Raw genomic sequence first — 14,897 nt, 5'->3', positions numbered from 1 at the left:
CGGCGGGCGGCGAGGAGGCGCTCCGGGATGCGCTCCCGCCGCCGTGGGGGCGCGGGGCGGCCCCCCTGGCCCGTGAGTAGCGGTGTGGTTTTGCTGCTCCGCGAAGTTTCCCGGGGCGGGGAGGGGCCTCTCTCAACTCCGGCACGGTCACCGGCCCGGGGAGAAGTTGGTGGAGGGCGGAGCGGGACCGCGGGCACGTAGCCTGTACCCGTGGCGTGGAGGGGATGCGGGGTAGTGAGCCAGGAGGGAGAGGGAAGAAGGATGGGATGGGGATGGAAGGATGCTGGGCTGGGGAGGACCGTGCTCGGGAGGCTGTACGGTGATGGGGGTGTGTGCTGGGACTGGAGAGCGCTGGCAGGGGCAGCAGGACGGTGAGCAGAGAGGGACAGCCCCTCTCTATAGCGGCACTTGTGCTTGGTGGTGGCTGAGCCCGTGGGGGAGCGGGGGGCAGTGGACAGAGGGGTCCAGCCATGTACCTGCCTGCGTGGGAAGGGGCTGGCTGTGTGCTGGTGGGCCCGAGCCCCCCAAGGACCTGGTGTCCCTTTGGGGTGAGCTCAGAGGCTAAGGTGACTGCTCATCTCCACACTGCATTGGCTGCTGCTGGCTGAGCCCCAGCCTGCCAGGTCCAGCACTGAGGAGTCCTGCATAGGAGGGACAGGCTCGCAGCAGCGAGCAGACGTCGCAGCAGGACCCAGCTCATGGGCTTTGGCTGGAGCAGAGGCACTGCAGGCTCTGGGCTGCTTGGGATTGAGGAGCTGTGGAGGGGCACTGCTGCTACTCTGGGCAGCCCAGCTGCTGTGGAAGAGGGGTCTGCTGGGTCTGTGGGACGTCTCCTGCCTGTCCCCTGCCCTGTCAGGTACAGCTGTGGCAGCCTGGGAATGCTAGGAATGAGAATATGATGTGAGGAATGGTGGCATGAGGTGCTGTGATGTCACCATGTTGTCACCGCTTTGGGGTGCATTTGGGGTGCAGTGATGCCCTTGCTGCGTGATGTCAAGAAATGTCGTAGAGGTGCTGGAGGTGACTGCGGCCCACAGCGGGACATTGCTGCAGTGGTGGAGCATGACATCACTGGGGTGGGTGCTGTGCAGGGCACCAATGTCACGGTGACACGCGGGACGGGATGGCCGCACAGGGACCTCACACCCACCTTCCCCATGATGTAGACTAGGGGATATCCATGTGTGTACAATGAGGAGATCTGGGGACAGCATCTCCCCACTTGTGGTGAGAGGTGTGGGGCCTCTCAATCACCTGCCTGTCCCATGGTCCCTTTCCAGTCCCATCCCACCCAGGCACTGTCAGCCATGGCAATGCATGGCTCAGATTAATCCTACATGCTGCATCTCTGCCATGGGGCCAGCACCCTTTCCCTGGCTGCCTGGCTGCACCCTGCATGGGTGCCTGTGGCACCCTCCCAGTGGCTGTACCCCTGCTTGGCACCTTGGCTTCGTGTCACTAGCCATACTGCAGAAGCACCTGGGAGTGACCTTGCCACCAGATGCCACAACACAAACCAGGACATGACTCTGCTGGAACAAGATAGGCCGAGGTCTGCCCTGCATACAGGCAGGACCCCACAGCCTCAAACCACAGGTGAAGCTTTATGCTGGGACTGTGGTTCTGTCAAAAGCATGCTGGGAATGATGAGGCCCTTCTGCATCTGACATGCAGAGCCTGAGTCTGCCTCCCTTCCCCTTCCCAAAATGGCCTGGCTCTGGGCTGGACATCCCTTCCCCATGGCACCAAGCACCGGATCCACTGGGAAAAGCCTTTTGTCTCCAATCAGGAACATTGTTTCCTACTGGAAAAGCTCCATCCAGCTTGGAGGGATTTCAGCTGCAGCTGGATGGGGCGGGGGGGGCACCTGGGTAACAGTCTGGAGATTGGGAGATGGAGTGGGCAAAGACAGGGAGCCCTGCCAACGGCCTGGGGACAGCCACCCATCATCTGGCTGTGGCTAGGAGTGAGGCAGCACTGCTCTGCAGAGCCAGGGGCTTAGGTGTCAGCCCTGCACCATGATGACCCTGTCCACCCTGTCAGTAGCTCTCCCCAATGCTCGTTTTGGTAAGCCTGGAGTGGGGCTGTGGCAAAGGCTCCCCCTCCTTCACTGTCAGGCACTGCAGAGTGACACCCAGGGACTTTCCCATCCCTGAACAACCCAATGAACCCTGTCCCCATCACATGTCTTGAATGGGACCCCTGCACCAAGGAAAGATCCAGGCTCCTGCCCCTCAAGAGCTGCTCCAGACAGTATGGCAGGGTAATGGGCCATTACAGGAAAAGAATCGGAGCAGCACAGGGTAGAGCTGGGGACACACACACATCTACCCTGGAAGCTGTGCCCAGGCTACACATGGGGTTGGAGAGGAAAGGGGAGCAATGCCGTACAGAACTGTGGGTGTTGTGGGCAGTAGGATGAAGGTTTCCTCTGCAGCTGGAGGGCAGCCCCTTCCTGCCAGCCACGTGGGCCTGGAAGCTAGTTATGGCATGGGAATCCTGGCCCCCAGGAGAGCCTTGGGACCATTCCCGTCCCCAGAGGAGGCAGCAGCAGGCTGTTCTCCACAACCCACTGTGTCTGCCAGGGTCTAAATCTTGGGCACCTTCCCCTCTCCAAGCTGAGCATATGTGGTACCACACAGCTGCCGCAGCTTCCTTGGCTTGCTGTCTGACTCCAACAGCACCGGGGTCAGCTGGCAGGGGGTCATTCACTCCTGTTCAGGGGGACTGTTCCTGGCTGGGGAGGGCACTCCTGCCCAGGGAGGTCCTGCCCAGGTACAGTCGCATGAAGCATTGTCCCCTTCCAGGCCAGGTGCCCCAACCACCCCTCCAGTTTGCAAGCACGGACCAGGCTGCTTTTTCTCCCTGCTGGAGTGCAGGCATGTGGGATCATGCCCATAGCCTGGGATCACACAGCTCATTTCTGGGCTCTTTCCCTCTGGAGGTGACTGCCAGGCCTGGGATGAGGGGGTGCCCTCCTAAGTGCCACCTTGCTCATCACCTGTGCTACAGCCAGGTCAGAGCCAGCTCCAAAATCTCTGCAGCCTTGCCAGCAGTGCTGGCAGAAGCTGTCCTCCGCAGTCCAGGTTAAATGAGCCTCTCCTTCCAGTCTCCTGTTCCTCCCAGCGTCTTCTCATGGCTGCATCCCTGTGCAGAAGCCTTCCCTGGCCAGGCTGGAAGGAGCTCACCCTGCAGAGACCCTGGGAGGAACATTTCCAGCAGGATGGGGAAACTGAGGCACATGGGAGTAACCTGATAAAGTATCCCTGTGTTCTCCCTGTGAATTTCCCCAGCTCTGGAAGACCAGTGAGACAGAAGACAAACTCCTCAGGCCAGTGAATGTCTTCCTCCTCTGACCCTGCCAAGGGAGCAGTGATTGACATTTTGACTTACCAGGACCTTGCAAGCCAGTGGCACCTCAGGGCAGAATGAGCTGGGCCTGAGCCCAGCTTTGTCAGCACCGCACAGCCTTCCTGCTGCCCCTGCAGTCCCTCTAATAGGATGGGCTGCCCAGGCTGGGCTGCTGCTCAGCCCCTGCTCACTGGAGTATGATCTTGTCCCAAGGGTGAACAGTGCCAGGACAGTCCATGCATGGGGACGCCAGAGTGACAGTGCCCAAGGGCCGAGGGACAGGTGGTGTGGTGCAGGCTGGGGTGCTGTGGCGAGGGGTGAAAAGAGAGCGTCTCCCATGCAAGGGCAGTGGGGCTGCTTGGGCATGGTGGAGCAGAGTCTCCTCCCGAGCTGATGGGCTGTAGGTCTCTCCCAGGTGTCCAGGATGCTGGCGTTGTGCCTGCTGTCCCTGGCCTGGCTCAGCGAGGGCTCCCAGCGCAGCGAGCCCATGTTTGCAGCCGTCACCCACCGCCTTCTCCCACCTGACTACGACAGCAATCCCACACAGCTCAACTATGGCGTGGCTGTCACTGACCTGGATGCCGATGGTGACTTCGAGATTGTGGTGGCAGGGTGAGTGGTGCACCTAATGCCTCAGCAGGACTCGTGGCGCTGCAGGGACAGGAATTCCTCCCTCCTCTGTCGTCTTGTGGCTGTTTGGGGGGGCTGTGCACACAGGTGGGTGGGTTGAGGTCTGAATGCACCCACCAGTGAATGTGTGTACCCACACAGGGTGTTGATGCCAGCTGAGTGCCTGTGTAGAACCACGTGAGTGCCCCCATCGGTCCCTTCTCTGTGGGGCGGTGGCAGCTGCCCAGCAGCCAGGGTCCACCCTGCAGTGCACAGCCAGCGTGTCCCCAGGCCGTCTCAGCTCCGCTGACAGGACTCAGCTCTCTCTGGAGATTCAGTTAATTGGCTGGAGGTTTTTATAGTTCTTTATTGCAGTGATGGCTGGGAAGGGCCAGCAGGAACCGGGGAAGCAGGGAGGCATGTGCTGTGCTGCCAGTGCCCAAGTGGGGCTGGACACAGAGCAGCTGCTGCCAGCAGGTCCAGCCCTGGTCAGGAAGAGCAGGGGCTGTGGTGTAGGCTCTGTGTGTGTGCTGGCACTGCTGTGAGCTGCTGCTGCTGCAGGGTATCTGTGTACACACCACCATCCTCACTCCCTAAAGAGACTTGCACACACAGGTGTGCCCACCTTTACCCTCACAGATCCTATCCAGCTAGATGGAGGTGCTACAGCGGCAGGCAGAGTCTGGCCCTGCTGCTGCTCTGAACATCACTGAGGCAGGAAAACATGGGCAGCTCTGGGAACCCTGGAGGGGTCTGGGCCACCACTCCCAGCTGTGCTGAGTCAAGAAGGCAGCTGGAGTTTTGTAAGCAGTCGTGGTGCCCGTTGTGTAACTTGTTTACTGGTGAGTTGGGCAGGAGCAGACGAGGAGCCAGTGGGATGCACCGTGCTGAGAGGATTTGCCTTGCGTGCCAGTTTCCTTGCTCTGGGAAAGCTGTGCAAGCAGGGACCTGCACCCCAGCCTGTACTGCTATCTGCCTGACCCCCACTGCTTCCCTGGTGTTGCCAGACATGGCATGCCTGGCAGGGTCCTTGGTCTCCATGGACCATGCAGGTCTCTGCAGTGCCCATCATGGGGAAAATCCAGTATCACACCCAGTGTCCCCCCAGGGGTGAGACGGGGCTCTTATCCCATCCCCAGTCCTCAGGAAGCCAATAGCCCTGCTTACACTCACAGGTACAATGGCCCCAACCTGGTGCTCAAGTACGACAAGGCACAGGGGCGGCTGGTGAACGTGGCAGAGGATGAGCGGGGCTCCCCGTACTATGCACTGCGGGACCGGCAGGGCAACGCCATCGGTGTGACAGCCTGTGACATCGACGGCGATGGCCGCGAGGAGATCTACTTCCTCAACACCAACAATGCCTTTTCTGGTGAGCCCTGCCAGCAGCCAGGCCCCAGGCACGGGGGGAGCCCCCAGCACGGCTGCCCGCGACCTTCGGCATGTGAGGGATGTGTGCGGGCTGGAGTTAATTTCTCACTTGAGTGGCTGCATTGATTGATGGCAGCACGGGTGGGACACTGAGCCCAGCCAGCCACCGAGTCAGCACTTCCAGCTGCCCATTGCCCTTTTTGTGGCACCCCAAGTGGGACAGAAGATTCCCTTCTGCCCCCTCGACTGTCCTGCCACAGGGACCCTGCACTGTAAATCCCAGCTGTGCCCTGCAGCAGTTGTGCCCTTCGGTCTCATGGCTCTCCTGTGTCTGCTGCACCAAGTCATGTCCAGTGCTGTCCCTGCTCCTGGCATGCCTGTCATAGGAACAAGATTTACATGCTCCAGGCTGGCACTGGGAATCCCCAGGGTTCCCTGGCTTGGTGCTCCAGCCCAGCCCTGCCCTGTGTCCCTGACCTCCAGGCAGCAGATCTGTCTTCCCAGTGCTCCTAATTACCCGAGCTGGCAGTGGCTGCTGGCACACCTGTCCCTAAATCAGGATCTGCCATTGGCCCTGTCACAAGCGGTGTAGCCCGCTGACTGTGCCTGCCACTGAATCGATTTCTTTTTTAATTTTTTTTTTAACCTTCCTGGGGATGATCTACAGGGCTGTGCCTCATTGGGACATATTTTAGCTTAATGAGTTGATTCTTCTGTGTGTCTCCCTGTGGCCCTTAAGGGTCATGGGGCTCTTGCAGCAGCAACAGCCCAGCCCTATGGCATTGTAGGGGGCTGCAGGGACAGCAGGTATTTGGGGTGCTCTGGAAAAAGGGTACCTTTTCCACAACCTCTCTTGCTACAAAGCACCCTCCTCAGGAGGAGGCTGTGTGCTGGAGCCCAATGACCTGTGCCCCGTTCCCCAGGCATGGCCACCTACACAGACAAGCTGTTCAAGCTCCGCAATGGGCGCTGGGAGGACATCCTGAGTGACGAGGTGAACCGGGACGTGGCCAGCCGCTTTGCCGGCCGTTCTGTCGCCTGCGTGGACCGGACGGTGAGCAAGCAGGGTTCTGTGGGCAGGGGCATCTCTGCCCCCTTCCCACTCCCAGTGCCCCTTCAGTGGAGTCCTGGGGGCCTGCTCCCCTTGCCCATCCCATCCCCTGCTTGGCCAAGGGTGTCCCCCAGCTGCCCCTTGACTGTCAGGGCTAGCAATGGCCCCAGCTCTAGAAACTGTGGATGCCTGTCCACACGGTTGCCACCAGCTGATAAACGTGCCTGTCGAGGTGATTTATGTTCCTGTCACCTGCTCTTTCTTCGTCCTCCTCCTGCAGCGGTTTGTTTCCAAATGATTATCGCTAAATCAGGGTGCAGCTACTGCATGGGACAAAGGGGGTGGTGGAAATTAGGAGGACCTGGCACACCGGGATGCTGGGAGAGGGGATAACGTGCCCCATGCCAGCACTGTGACCAGAGAGCTCCTGGAGGCAATGGGGCACATCCCTACTCCTGGGACGGTTTTTGCCGTGGGCTTTGCTCAGTACACAGTAGCAGTGCCTGCTTCCACGGAGCAACAAGAGCATTCACAGCAGACATCCCGTGGACCCCGTGGAGATGAGCTGTGGGTGGGTGGGTGCTGAGGCGGTGCTGCCGGCTGCAGGGCTCCGGCAGGTACTCCATCTACATCGCCAACTATGCCAGCGGCAACGTGGGCCCCCATGCCCTGATTGAGATGGACGTGGCTGCCAGTGACCCTGCCCGCGGTGTCGTGGTGCTGGTGGATGTGGCCGCCCAGGCTGGCGTCAGCAAGTACACAGGTACACCCGGCTGCTGTGGCCCTGCGGAGGGGACGGGGCGCTGCAGGGCATGGCGGACGTGAGAAGCCCGCTGTGGCAGGGCAGTGCAGCCGGAGGTCCGTGCCACGCGTTGGGCTGCCTGACTGCCCCATCTAGTGGCAGTCCCACGGCCCGTGAAAGGGACCAGGACCGTGGATGCACGCCCGGCAGGACCCCTGTGCCCACCATCAGCGGGGCTAGTCCCTCCGGAGCTCACAGCATCCACAGGGCAGGCAGCGGGGTTTGGGAACGTAGGCGTCGGGAGGAACAAGCCCGCCTGCGCCCCATGCTGCCCCACCACCGTGGGGACTGCTGCGTGCCCCAGCGGTAAATTGTCACTAATTAGGAGTGTTGTCACCATGGCGATGGCAGTGATTAGGGCTGGGAGTGACACAAGCGGCTGCCAGGCCCAATTAGCTCCTGATGAGAGCGATTGGAGGTGGGCAAGAATGGGACACTACGGGGGGAGTGGGGGGGATGGGGCCGGGGAGGGTGCTTGGGTCCACCGTGTGGGCAACACTGAGGGAACATGAGGAGCACAAACTCCCGTGGGGCAGCTCAGACAGTATCCTCATCCTGGGCTACTGTCCCCAGGCGGCCGTGGGGTGGCCGTGGGCCCCATCCTGAGTGACAGTGCGTCTGACATATTCTGCGGTAATGAGAACAGCCCAAATTTCCTCTTCCACAACCGGGGGGACGGGACGTACAGGGACGTGGCGGCTGCTGTGGGTGAGTAGAGGAAGCTGCGGGAAACGTACAGACGCTGGGGAATTCAGGGCGGGTGGCTCTGCCTGTCCCTGCCTGCACTGGATGAGGGTGGGGGGGGGACAGCCCTAGGGAGCCAGAGCCCCACTGACCACTGCAGTGGCTGAGATGCATCGGGGCATCCATCAGCGCAGCAGGGATGTAACCCTGCGCGTGGAGGACCTGTCTGGGGACGATGGAGCACATCCTAGGAGCTGTGCTGGGGACGAGGAGGCAGGGAGGGGTTCCCGTCTCCCCCTGTGCCCTTGCGGTTCCCCAGGGCTGGATGACCCCTACCAGCACGGGCGCGGTGTGGCGCTGGCTGACTTCAACCGCGACGGCCGGGTGGACATCGTCTATGGCAACTGGAACGGGCCGCACCGCCTCTACCTGCAGAGCGGAGCTCCCGGGCGCGTCCGATTCCGGGTGAGGGCTGGGAGCCCCGCGCTGCTGGCTCTGCCACTGAGCCACCTCGGCCAGCGGGGCTGCCTTCGCTCGGAATTAATTGTCTGTGAGCCCCACTTGCCAGCGAGGAGGGGACCGGAGGCATCAAAGCAGGAGCCAGGTGTCCTGCTTCCTGTGCCTATTGTCAGGCTGTGTCCATGCAGGACATCGCCACCCCCAAGTTCTCCATGCCGTCCCCCGTCCGCACCGTCATCGCAGCCGACTTCGACAATGACCAGGAGCTGGAGGTTTTCTTCAACAACATCGCTTACCGCGGCTCCTCCGCCAACCGCCTCTTCCGGTAGGAGCCCGGTGCCGCCGGGAGCCTGCACCCCGCTCTGGGAGCCCAGCAGCCCTCGCAGCACAGCCAGGATCACAGGGCTCCCCTCCAGCAGTGCCACGGCTCGGGCTCAGCTCATAAAAGGCGTCGTGACTGAGCCCTTCCTGGCATCATTACCGGTCACTGTGATCGTGCCTGCAGCAGCCCCTGGGGTCCCCAGCACCGCTGATTAGCAGCCGTGTGGTAGCTTGTTCATGGCTCCTGTTAATTGTGGGGGTCAATTCTTATTACTTCTGTGTAGCACCTCCTTGCCTCGTGTGTAGGGCGATGGGAAGTGGTTTTCTACCCAATGCTTGCACCCATGGGTGGGTAGAGGGCAAGGGTTTTGCAAGGAGCCCTTTGGAGACATCTCCAGGCTCCAGTGGGATGCAACAGATGGTGTTGCTACTCTGCAGTTCAGACCCAGAAGCTCTCATGAAACTCCTGTTGCCCCTGTATGGAGTGGGGACGTGCCAACAGGCAGGGGACAGTTGCATCCTCCATCCACACCCTGTAGCCACCAGGACTGTCACCCCTACCTTGATTCTTCAGGAGGGGACAGACATGCCCAGGAAGGTTCTGAGGACTGCAGGAGCTGGTGTTAGTACCCTGTGTGTGTCCTTGGCAGGCTCATCCGCAGAGAACACTCAGACCCCATCGTGGAAGAGCTGAATCCAGGGGATGCACTGGAGCCAGAGGGACGGGGCACAGGTGGGTCCCTCCTGCTCTGGCACAGCACTGCTTGGCACCTTCTCTGCTGAGGATGCCGCATGCCTGGCTGAGTTACCTGCCTGCTTCCCACCAGGAGGCTGGAGTTCCCGTCACCCAGGAATGGCCCTATGCTTTCTCCCTCCACCCATACCCAGCCAACAGTGCCATCTCCAGTATCCCAGAGGCACTCTTGAAGGGCCCCTTACTGGGTGTCCACTGCTCAAAGCCAACCTCTGCATTTGGGAAGAGCACAGCTCCCTGTGACCCAGAGCCCTCCAGGCACTGCCTGTCCCCTCCACTGCCCAGGGTGCCAACACACCTGATTACAGGGTGCCAACCACACTCCTGCATTGAAGTCACCCCATCTTCCCTTTTGTCCCTGCATGGCTGGGAGTGCTGCCGTTGCCAGTGGAAGGCCATAGCAGCAGCAAGGTCTAGTGCTGGGGAACATGGGGCCAGGCCTCAGGCACAACATGATTCTGTCCTTGCAGGAGGTGCAGTGACAGATTTTGATGGCGATGGGATGCTGGACCTCATCCTATCCCATGGCGAGTCCATGGCACAGCCAATCTCCATCTTCAAGGGCACCCAGGTGAGTCAAGCAGAGACTCCTCGTGTTGTACCCATCCCTTCCGTCCCTCCCAGCTCAATCTCTCTGCTCCCTCCCCCTTTGCAGGGCACCAGCAACAACTGGCTGCGTGTCATCCCCCGTACCCGCTTCGGGGCCTTTGCGCGGGGGGCCAAAGTGGTGCTGTTCACGCGGCGCAGTGGGGCCCACCTGCGCATCATCGACGGCGGCTCGGGCTACCTCTGTGAGATGGAGCCTGTGGCGCACTTCGGGCTGGGTGAGCTAGGGGGCCAAGGGGCTGCACCACCCCAGCCTTCCCTGGCACTCCCCAGGGCAGGGGCCGTGTCTGCTGCCCCTTGTCCTGCTGCACAGTAATCATCCATGCCTGTCACCCTAGGTATGCTGGCTCCGTGCAAGGCTGGGGGCAGGGGTGCCCAGCCACTGCAGCTGTGCTGCAAGGGTCAGCCGCCACCTTCCCCATCCCCTGCCTGCTGCTTTGTCCAGGCAGTAGGGCTTTCCCTTCCCTTTAACTCTCCCCTGGTGCAGCATGTCCAGCAGCCAAGCGTGCAGGGGTGTCCCTGCCCACTGCAAGGCCATCCCATGTACGCCTCTCAGAGTACATCCATATGTGCATGGGCTGTCAGCATGAGCACCTGGAGCTGGGCTCAGGGAACAAGGGAGGACTTTTCCCCTCCATCCCTACCACCCCGCTGGCCTCCTTTCAGCCCCTGCCCACCCTGGAGACCCTCCCTTTGATGGGCTGCCCGCCTGCAGGGCATGACAAAGCCAGCAGCCTGGAGGTGACCTGGCCAGATGGCCGCGTGGTGTCACGAGCTGTGGCGAGCAGTGAGACCAACTCTGTCCTGGAGATCCCCTACCCTCTGGATGTGGAGGAGCCACTCATGCCTGCCCCCCTGGAGGTGAGGGCCAGGTGTGGGTGTAGGGTGTGAGACTCTGGGGACAGAAACAGGGTGCCGGGCTCTGCTGGCTCAGTGGCTGCCCAGAGGTGATTCCTCCCCATCCCAGTGGTCTCTGCTTCTTCCCAAATGCAGTGCGGGCAGGGATTCTCCCAGCACGAGAATGGACGCTGTGTAGGTGAGTGGCTGCTGGAAGCACAGGTGTGCCTGTACCCAGGATGCTGTAGCATAGCCCCGTGGGGGACACTCTGAGACTGGGAGGTGGCTGTCTGCCACATGGCTCAGTGCCAGGTACAGCTGCCTGCCTGGCACATGGCCTGGGAATAGGACACCTGTAGAGCTCCAGAGGGGCACCATGGGCACAGGGAACAGCGAGAGCAGTGTGCTAGGGCAGGAGGCACGGCTGGCATGTGGCAGGCTGTGTGCTGCAGCCATGAGCCATGGGAGGGGCAGCAGAGCTGCAGCAGGGTGGCTATGGCCATGCTGTGAGCCTCCTGGGCAGGGGTACAGCTTATGCATGGCTACCACTGGGGTGACCATCCAGTGTACCGGGGGAACTGGAGGGGCTGGCAGCCCCAGGCTCTCTGCCCAGACGTCTCACACTGAGAACCCTCTTGCAGACACAAATGAGTGCACTGAGTTCCCCTTCATCTGTCCCCGGGAGAAGCCTCTCTGCATCAACACCTATGGCGGGTACCGCTGCCGCAGCAACAAGCGCTGCAGCCGGGGCTTTGAGCCAAACGAGGATGGCACAGCTTGCGTGGGTGAGTGATAGCTGGGACACCCTCACCCCATGCCAGCTGGCATCAGCCCCAAAGCACCACCTTGGGATGCTGTTGCACCCCTGACAAAAGCCAGGCCACAGCCTGCAACCTGTCGGACAGCAGCCCAGCCAGCTCCAGCCTGGTTCTGTGTCTGTTTGTCCGTGCCTCCCACTGAGCTTCCACTGACTCCTCTTTCTCTTTTTCTTTCTTGTTCCTTCTCTTCTTCTCTGTGCAGCTCAAGTGGCCTTTTTTGGGGGATATCCATCTGCTGGGAGCTGGCTGGGGCTCCCTCACAGTGCCCTCCTCCCTCTAGTCCTCGGACTCTGCCTTTGTCTCTATGCACTTTAACCCCTGCCCATAACATGCCAGAGCAGCCTTGGTGAAAGGATGGGTTGGCCTCTGCCTGTCTCTCTTTTTCTGTCCACGTCGAACCACTCTGGGAGTGCCGGCTGGGACACACCGGGGTGACCTGCAGTGGGACGGGCACAGACCTGGCTGTCCTGTGCGCCATCTCTGGGAAAGCAGCCCTGGGGCAGCCTGGCAGTGCCCCTTCCCCCGCACACCCCACGGCCCCAGTGCTATTCCTGCCATGCTGGTACCTCCCCGGTGGTCGCTTGCTCCGTCGCCTCGATACCGTACCATGTGCCTGCTGGTTTGGCCTGCGACGTGTGTGCTTCGCCTGCCCCCTCCTCGGTGATGGGAACCACCTCCCCAGCCCTGGCAGAGGAGGCTCTTCCCAGCCCTGCAGGGGCAGGATCCTCCTGGTCTGTTTTTTAACGTATTGACCCTTCTGTTTGGAGTCGGACCCTGCTTAGTCCCAACAGTCTTCCAGCCCCTCTCCCAGAGATTCCCCAATAAACTATATCCCATCTATTAACCTGGTCTCCTGAGCTCTGCAGGGCAGGGCTGTGCTTGTGCTTCTGCCCACCCAGCGCTGCGGCTGCATGGGGAGGGAGCCCAGGAGGGGGAGCACCCCCAGCCTGCCCCAGCTCTTCCCACCTGGCTGGGAGCTGATGGTGCCCCTGACCCAGTTCTGCACTGGGACTACAACAAAATGTGCAGCTCTGAGGGGACTGGGGTGCAACAAGCAGCCCTGCCTGCACCTCAACAACAGGGCTGGGCTGCTTTTCCCCCCTGCATGTTATAACCCCACACTGGTCTCTTTACCCTCACCAGACATCGATGAGTGTGCTCAGGGCTTGCACAACTGCAGCCAGCTCTGCATCAACTCCCCTGGGGCACACAGCTGCCTCTGCCACCCAGGCTTCCAGCCCCTCGATCCGGCTGCCAGCCAGTGCCTGGGTGAGTACCTGCAGCGCCCAGCCACCTGCTGCTGCCTGCTGCTGCCAGGCTGCCCTGGCAGCAGAGATGGTCGGAGTGCCCAGTTGTGCTCACAGCCCTAGTGCTGGGGGGCAGAATGGATAGAATGTGGCTGTGCTGGAGTTGGCAGAGTAAGGATATCTGCCACCCAGCAGCCTTGGCACCAAGCAGTGGCAGGATCACCTGCCTTTGTATCCGAGGTTCACCCGGCCCTGCATCTGCCTCCCTCCTGCCCCCTCCATCCCTTGCCCTGTCCATGCCAGGCACTCCCTGAACCCTTGGCACAGCTCTGACCTTTTTCCCTTCCTTCCCAGACATAGATGAATGCCAGGCACAGCCTGGTCCCTGTGACCATATCTGCCACAACAGCTATGGCTCCTTCCACTGCCACTGTCACCACGGCTTCTCCCTGCGTGCTGGTGGACGCTGCTGGCACAATTAGGCTGCTCTGGCACAGCCAGGTGTTCCCTGCTACCCCCCAGCACTGTGCTGGTTGCACCCAGTACCAACTGAATAAACCCTTTCCTGCTCTGTATTCCTTGAGTGTCCCTGTCCCAGCACCACATGACTGCTACACAGGTCTGTTCCTACTCCCCTAGACTGCTCCCTCCTCTCCATCCCCTCCCTTCCCCCATGCTCACCCTTGTGGGGCTCTGTGCAACCCAGTGTGAAAAGAGATACCCAGCCTGATTCTGTGCCCCCACAGCATTGTTCTGTTCACCTCCCCAACACAAGATGCAGGGTAGGCAGTGGGGGGAAAAGCGTGGGGTTTATTGAGGAAAGTCTCCATGCAGGGGTGGGGGGGCTCCAGCAGGAACACTGAGGCCAGGGCCACCCCACACACACATCATGACTGAGCCAAAAGAAGTCCCACAGGGAAGGGTCCTCCCTCCAGGTTCCCAGGAGAGAAATGCCAGCTCGGTTCAGCCCTGCTCCCAGATAGGAATTCTTCTCCTTGGGGTGCTGGATGTCACAGGGACCCTCCTATTTCCCCTGTCTGACTCTGGACCATGAACCTCCACACTGTGCCACCAGGCTCAGGTGCCCCTCGAGGTCCCCTCTTACAGGCCAGGCTGAGAACTGGGGCACTGGTGGCAGATGCATGCAGGACATGTGGGCAGGGGAGGACTCAGCAGTGTGAGAGGAAGGGTCCTTATGGAGCTGCTCCACTGGGCACCCTCCCTGCATTAGGGCAGGTCATGGGGCAGAGTGGGCAGGGGGCTGCTGGCAGCTAGGCACAGGCAAACTCTGCCAGGACTGGGCAGGGAGCCTGCCTCAGCCATGCCACAGCTCAGCCTCGACTGTGCTGGGCCATGAAAGAGCCCAGGGCATATGGCATCGGGGCAGCATCATGCCCAGCATTGCAGCTCCCTGGCCTGGACACTGGGCTGGAGAGATGCGTGGGTCCAGCTGGGGATGGCAGCAGGCATGCAGGGAGCAGAAGCAAGTGCCCAGTGTCCTGGCAGTGAAGGATGCTGCTGGAGAGGATGTAGTGCCAGGTGGGGGAAGGGGCCAGGAGAGCAGCAATGGGGCAGCGGGTGGCGTGGAGCTCGGGTGGATGCATGGCCCATCATGCAGAAGAAGCGGCACCAGTGCTCTGCCAGGCCCCCTGAACGGTGGGCGAGCAGCAGCTGAGCCACACCGCAGCACCAAGAGCAGAGTGCCCCCAAGAGGGGGTGCAGCAAGAGCTGTCAGTGTCTGTGAGTGTGGGGTTGTGCGTCCCCTGCTTAGCGCTGCCTGAGGCTTTGCCAGCCCAAGCACTCCCCCGCACATGGCAACAGGGACACTGCCAGCTGGCGCTGCCCCTAGCAGGGCAAGCTCCTTTCGCTTGTGGCAGGGGCGGCAGCACCAAGCACATGGAGGGCTGCAGGAGCCCCTTGGCAACAGTTCGTCTCAGTGGGAAGCACCTGGGATGCCCCAGCACCAGTCCCTGCCCACAGTGGGTCC

At 61.2% G+C, this 14,897-nt stretch overlaps 1 protein-coding gene across 5 annotated transcripts; it reads left to right on the top strand.

The window, feature by feature from the left end:
* The first annotated feature begins 6 nt into the window (after positions 1-6).
* Positions 7-13,463, top strand: CRTAC1 (cartilage acidic protein 1). Of its 5 annotated transcripts, XM_041461590.1 has the most exons (16): positions 7-72; positions 3,767-3,963; positions 5,136-5,332; positions 6,255-6,385; positions 6,989-7,145; positions 7,758-7,892; positions 8,188-8,333; positions 8,516-8,652; positions 9,299-9,381; positions 9,873-9,973; positions 10,058-10,226; positions 10,724-10,869; positions 11,002-11,044; positions 11,487-11,630; positions 12,807-12,932; positions 13,265-13,463. In XM_041461590.1, exons 1-16 carry the CDS (start codon positions 28-30, stop codon positions 13,390-13,392), a joined length of 2,085 nt encoding a protein of 694 aa, XP_041317524.1. In that variant the 5' UTR covers positions 7-27; the 3' UTR covers positions 13,393-13,463. The 5 variants fall into 5 exon arrangements, with proteins under 5 accessions (XP_041317524.1, XP_041317527.1, XP_041317525.1 ...); XM_041461593.1 differs by lacking the exon at positions 11,002-11,044 and having other exon boundaries at positions 13,265-13,379; XM_041461591.1 differs by lacking the exons at positions 12,807-12,932; positions 13,265-13,463 and adding an exon at positions 11,866-12,476.
* The last annotated feature ends 1,434 nt before the right edge of the window (positions 13,464-14,897 follow it).

This window comes from Pyrgilauda ruficollis, unplaced genomic scaffold, assembly GCF_017590135.1.
Source record: "Pyrgilauda ruficollis isolate IOZ18807 unplaced genomic scaffold, ASM1759013v1 scaffold15, whole genome shotgun sequence".
NCBI classification, from domain to species: domain Eukaryota; kingdom Metazoa; phylum Chordata; class Aves; order Passeriformes; family Passeridae; genus Pyrgilauda; species Pyrgilauda ruficollis.
Note: the sequence above shows the minus strand (reverse complement) of the source record. Positions and strands in the feature narration are given on the sequence as shown.

Coding starts and splice junctions, on each gene's coding strand:
- CRTAC1 (XM_041461590.1), top strand. CDS start 28: ATGCGCTCCCGCCGCCGTGGGGGCGCGGGGCGGCCCCCCTGGCCC. Junction 5,333..6,254: donor CACCAACAATGCCTTTTCTG/GTGAGCCCTGCC, acceptor CCCGTTCCCCAG/GCATGGCCACCTACACAGAC. Junction 10,870..11,001: donor TCATGCCTGCCCCCCTGGAG/GTGAGGGCCAGG, acceptor TCCCAAATGCAG/TGCGGGCAGGGATTCTCCCA.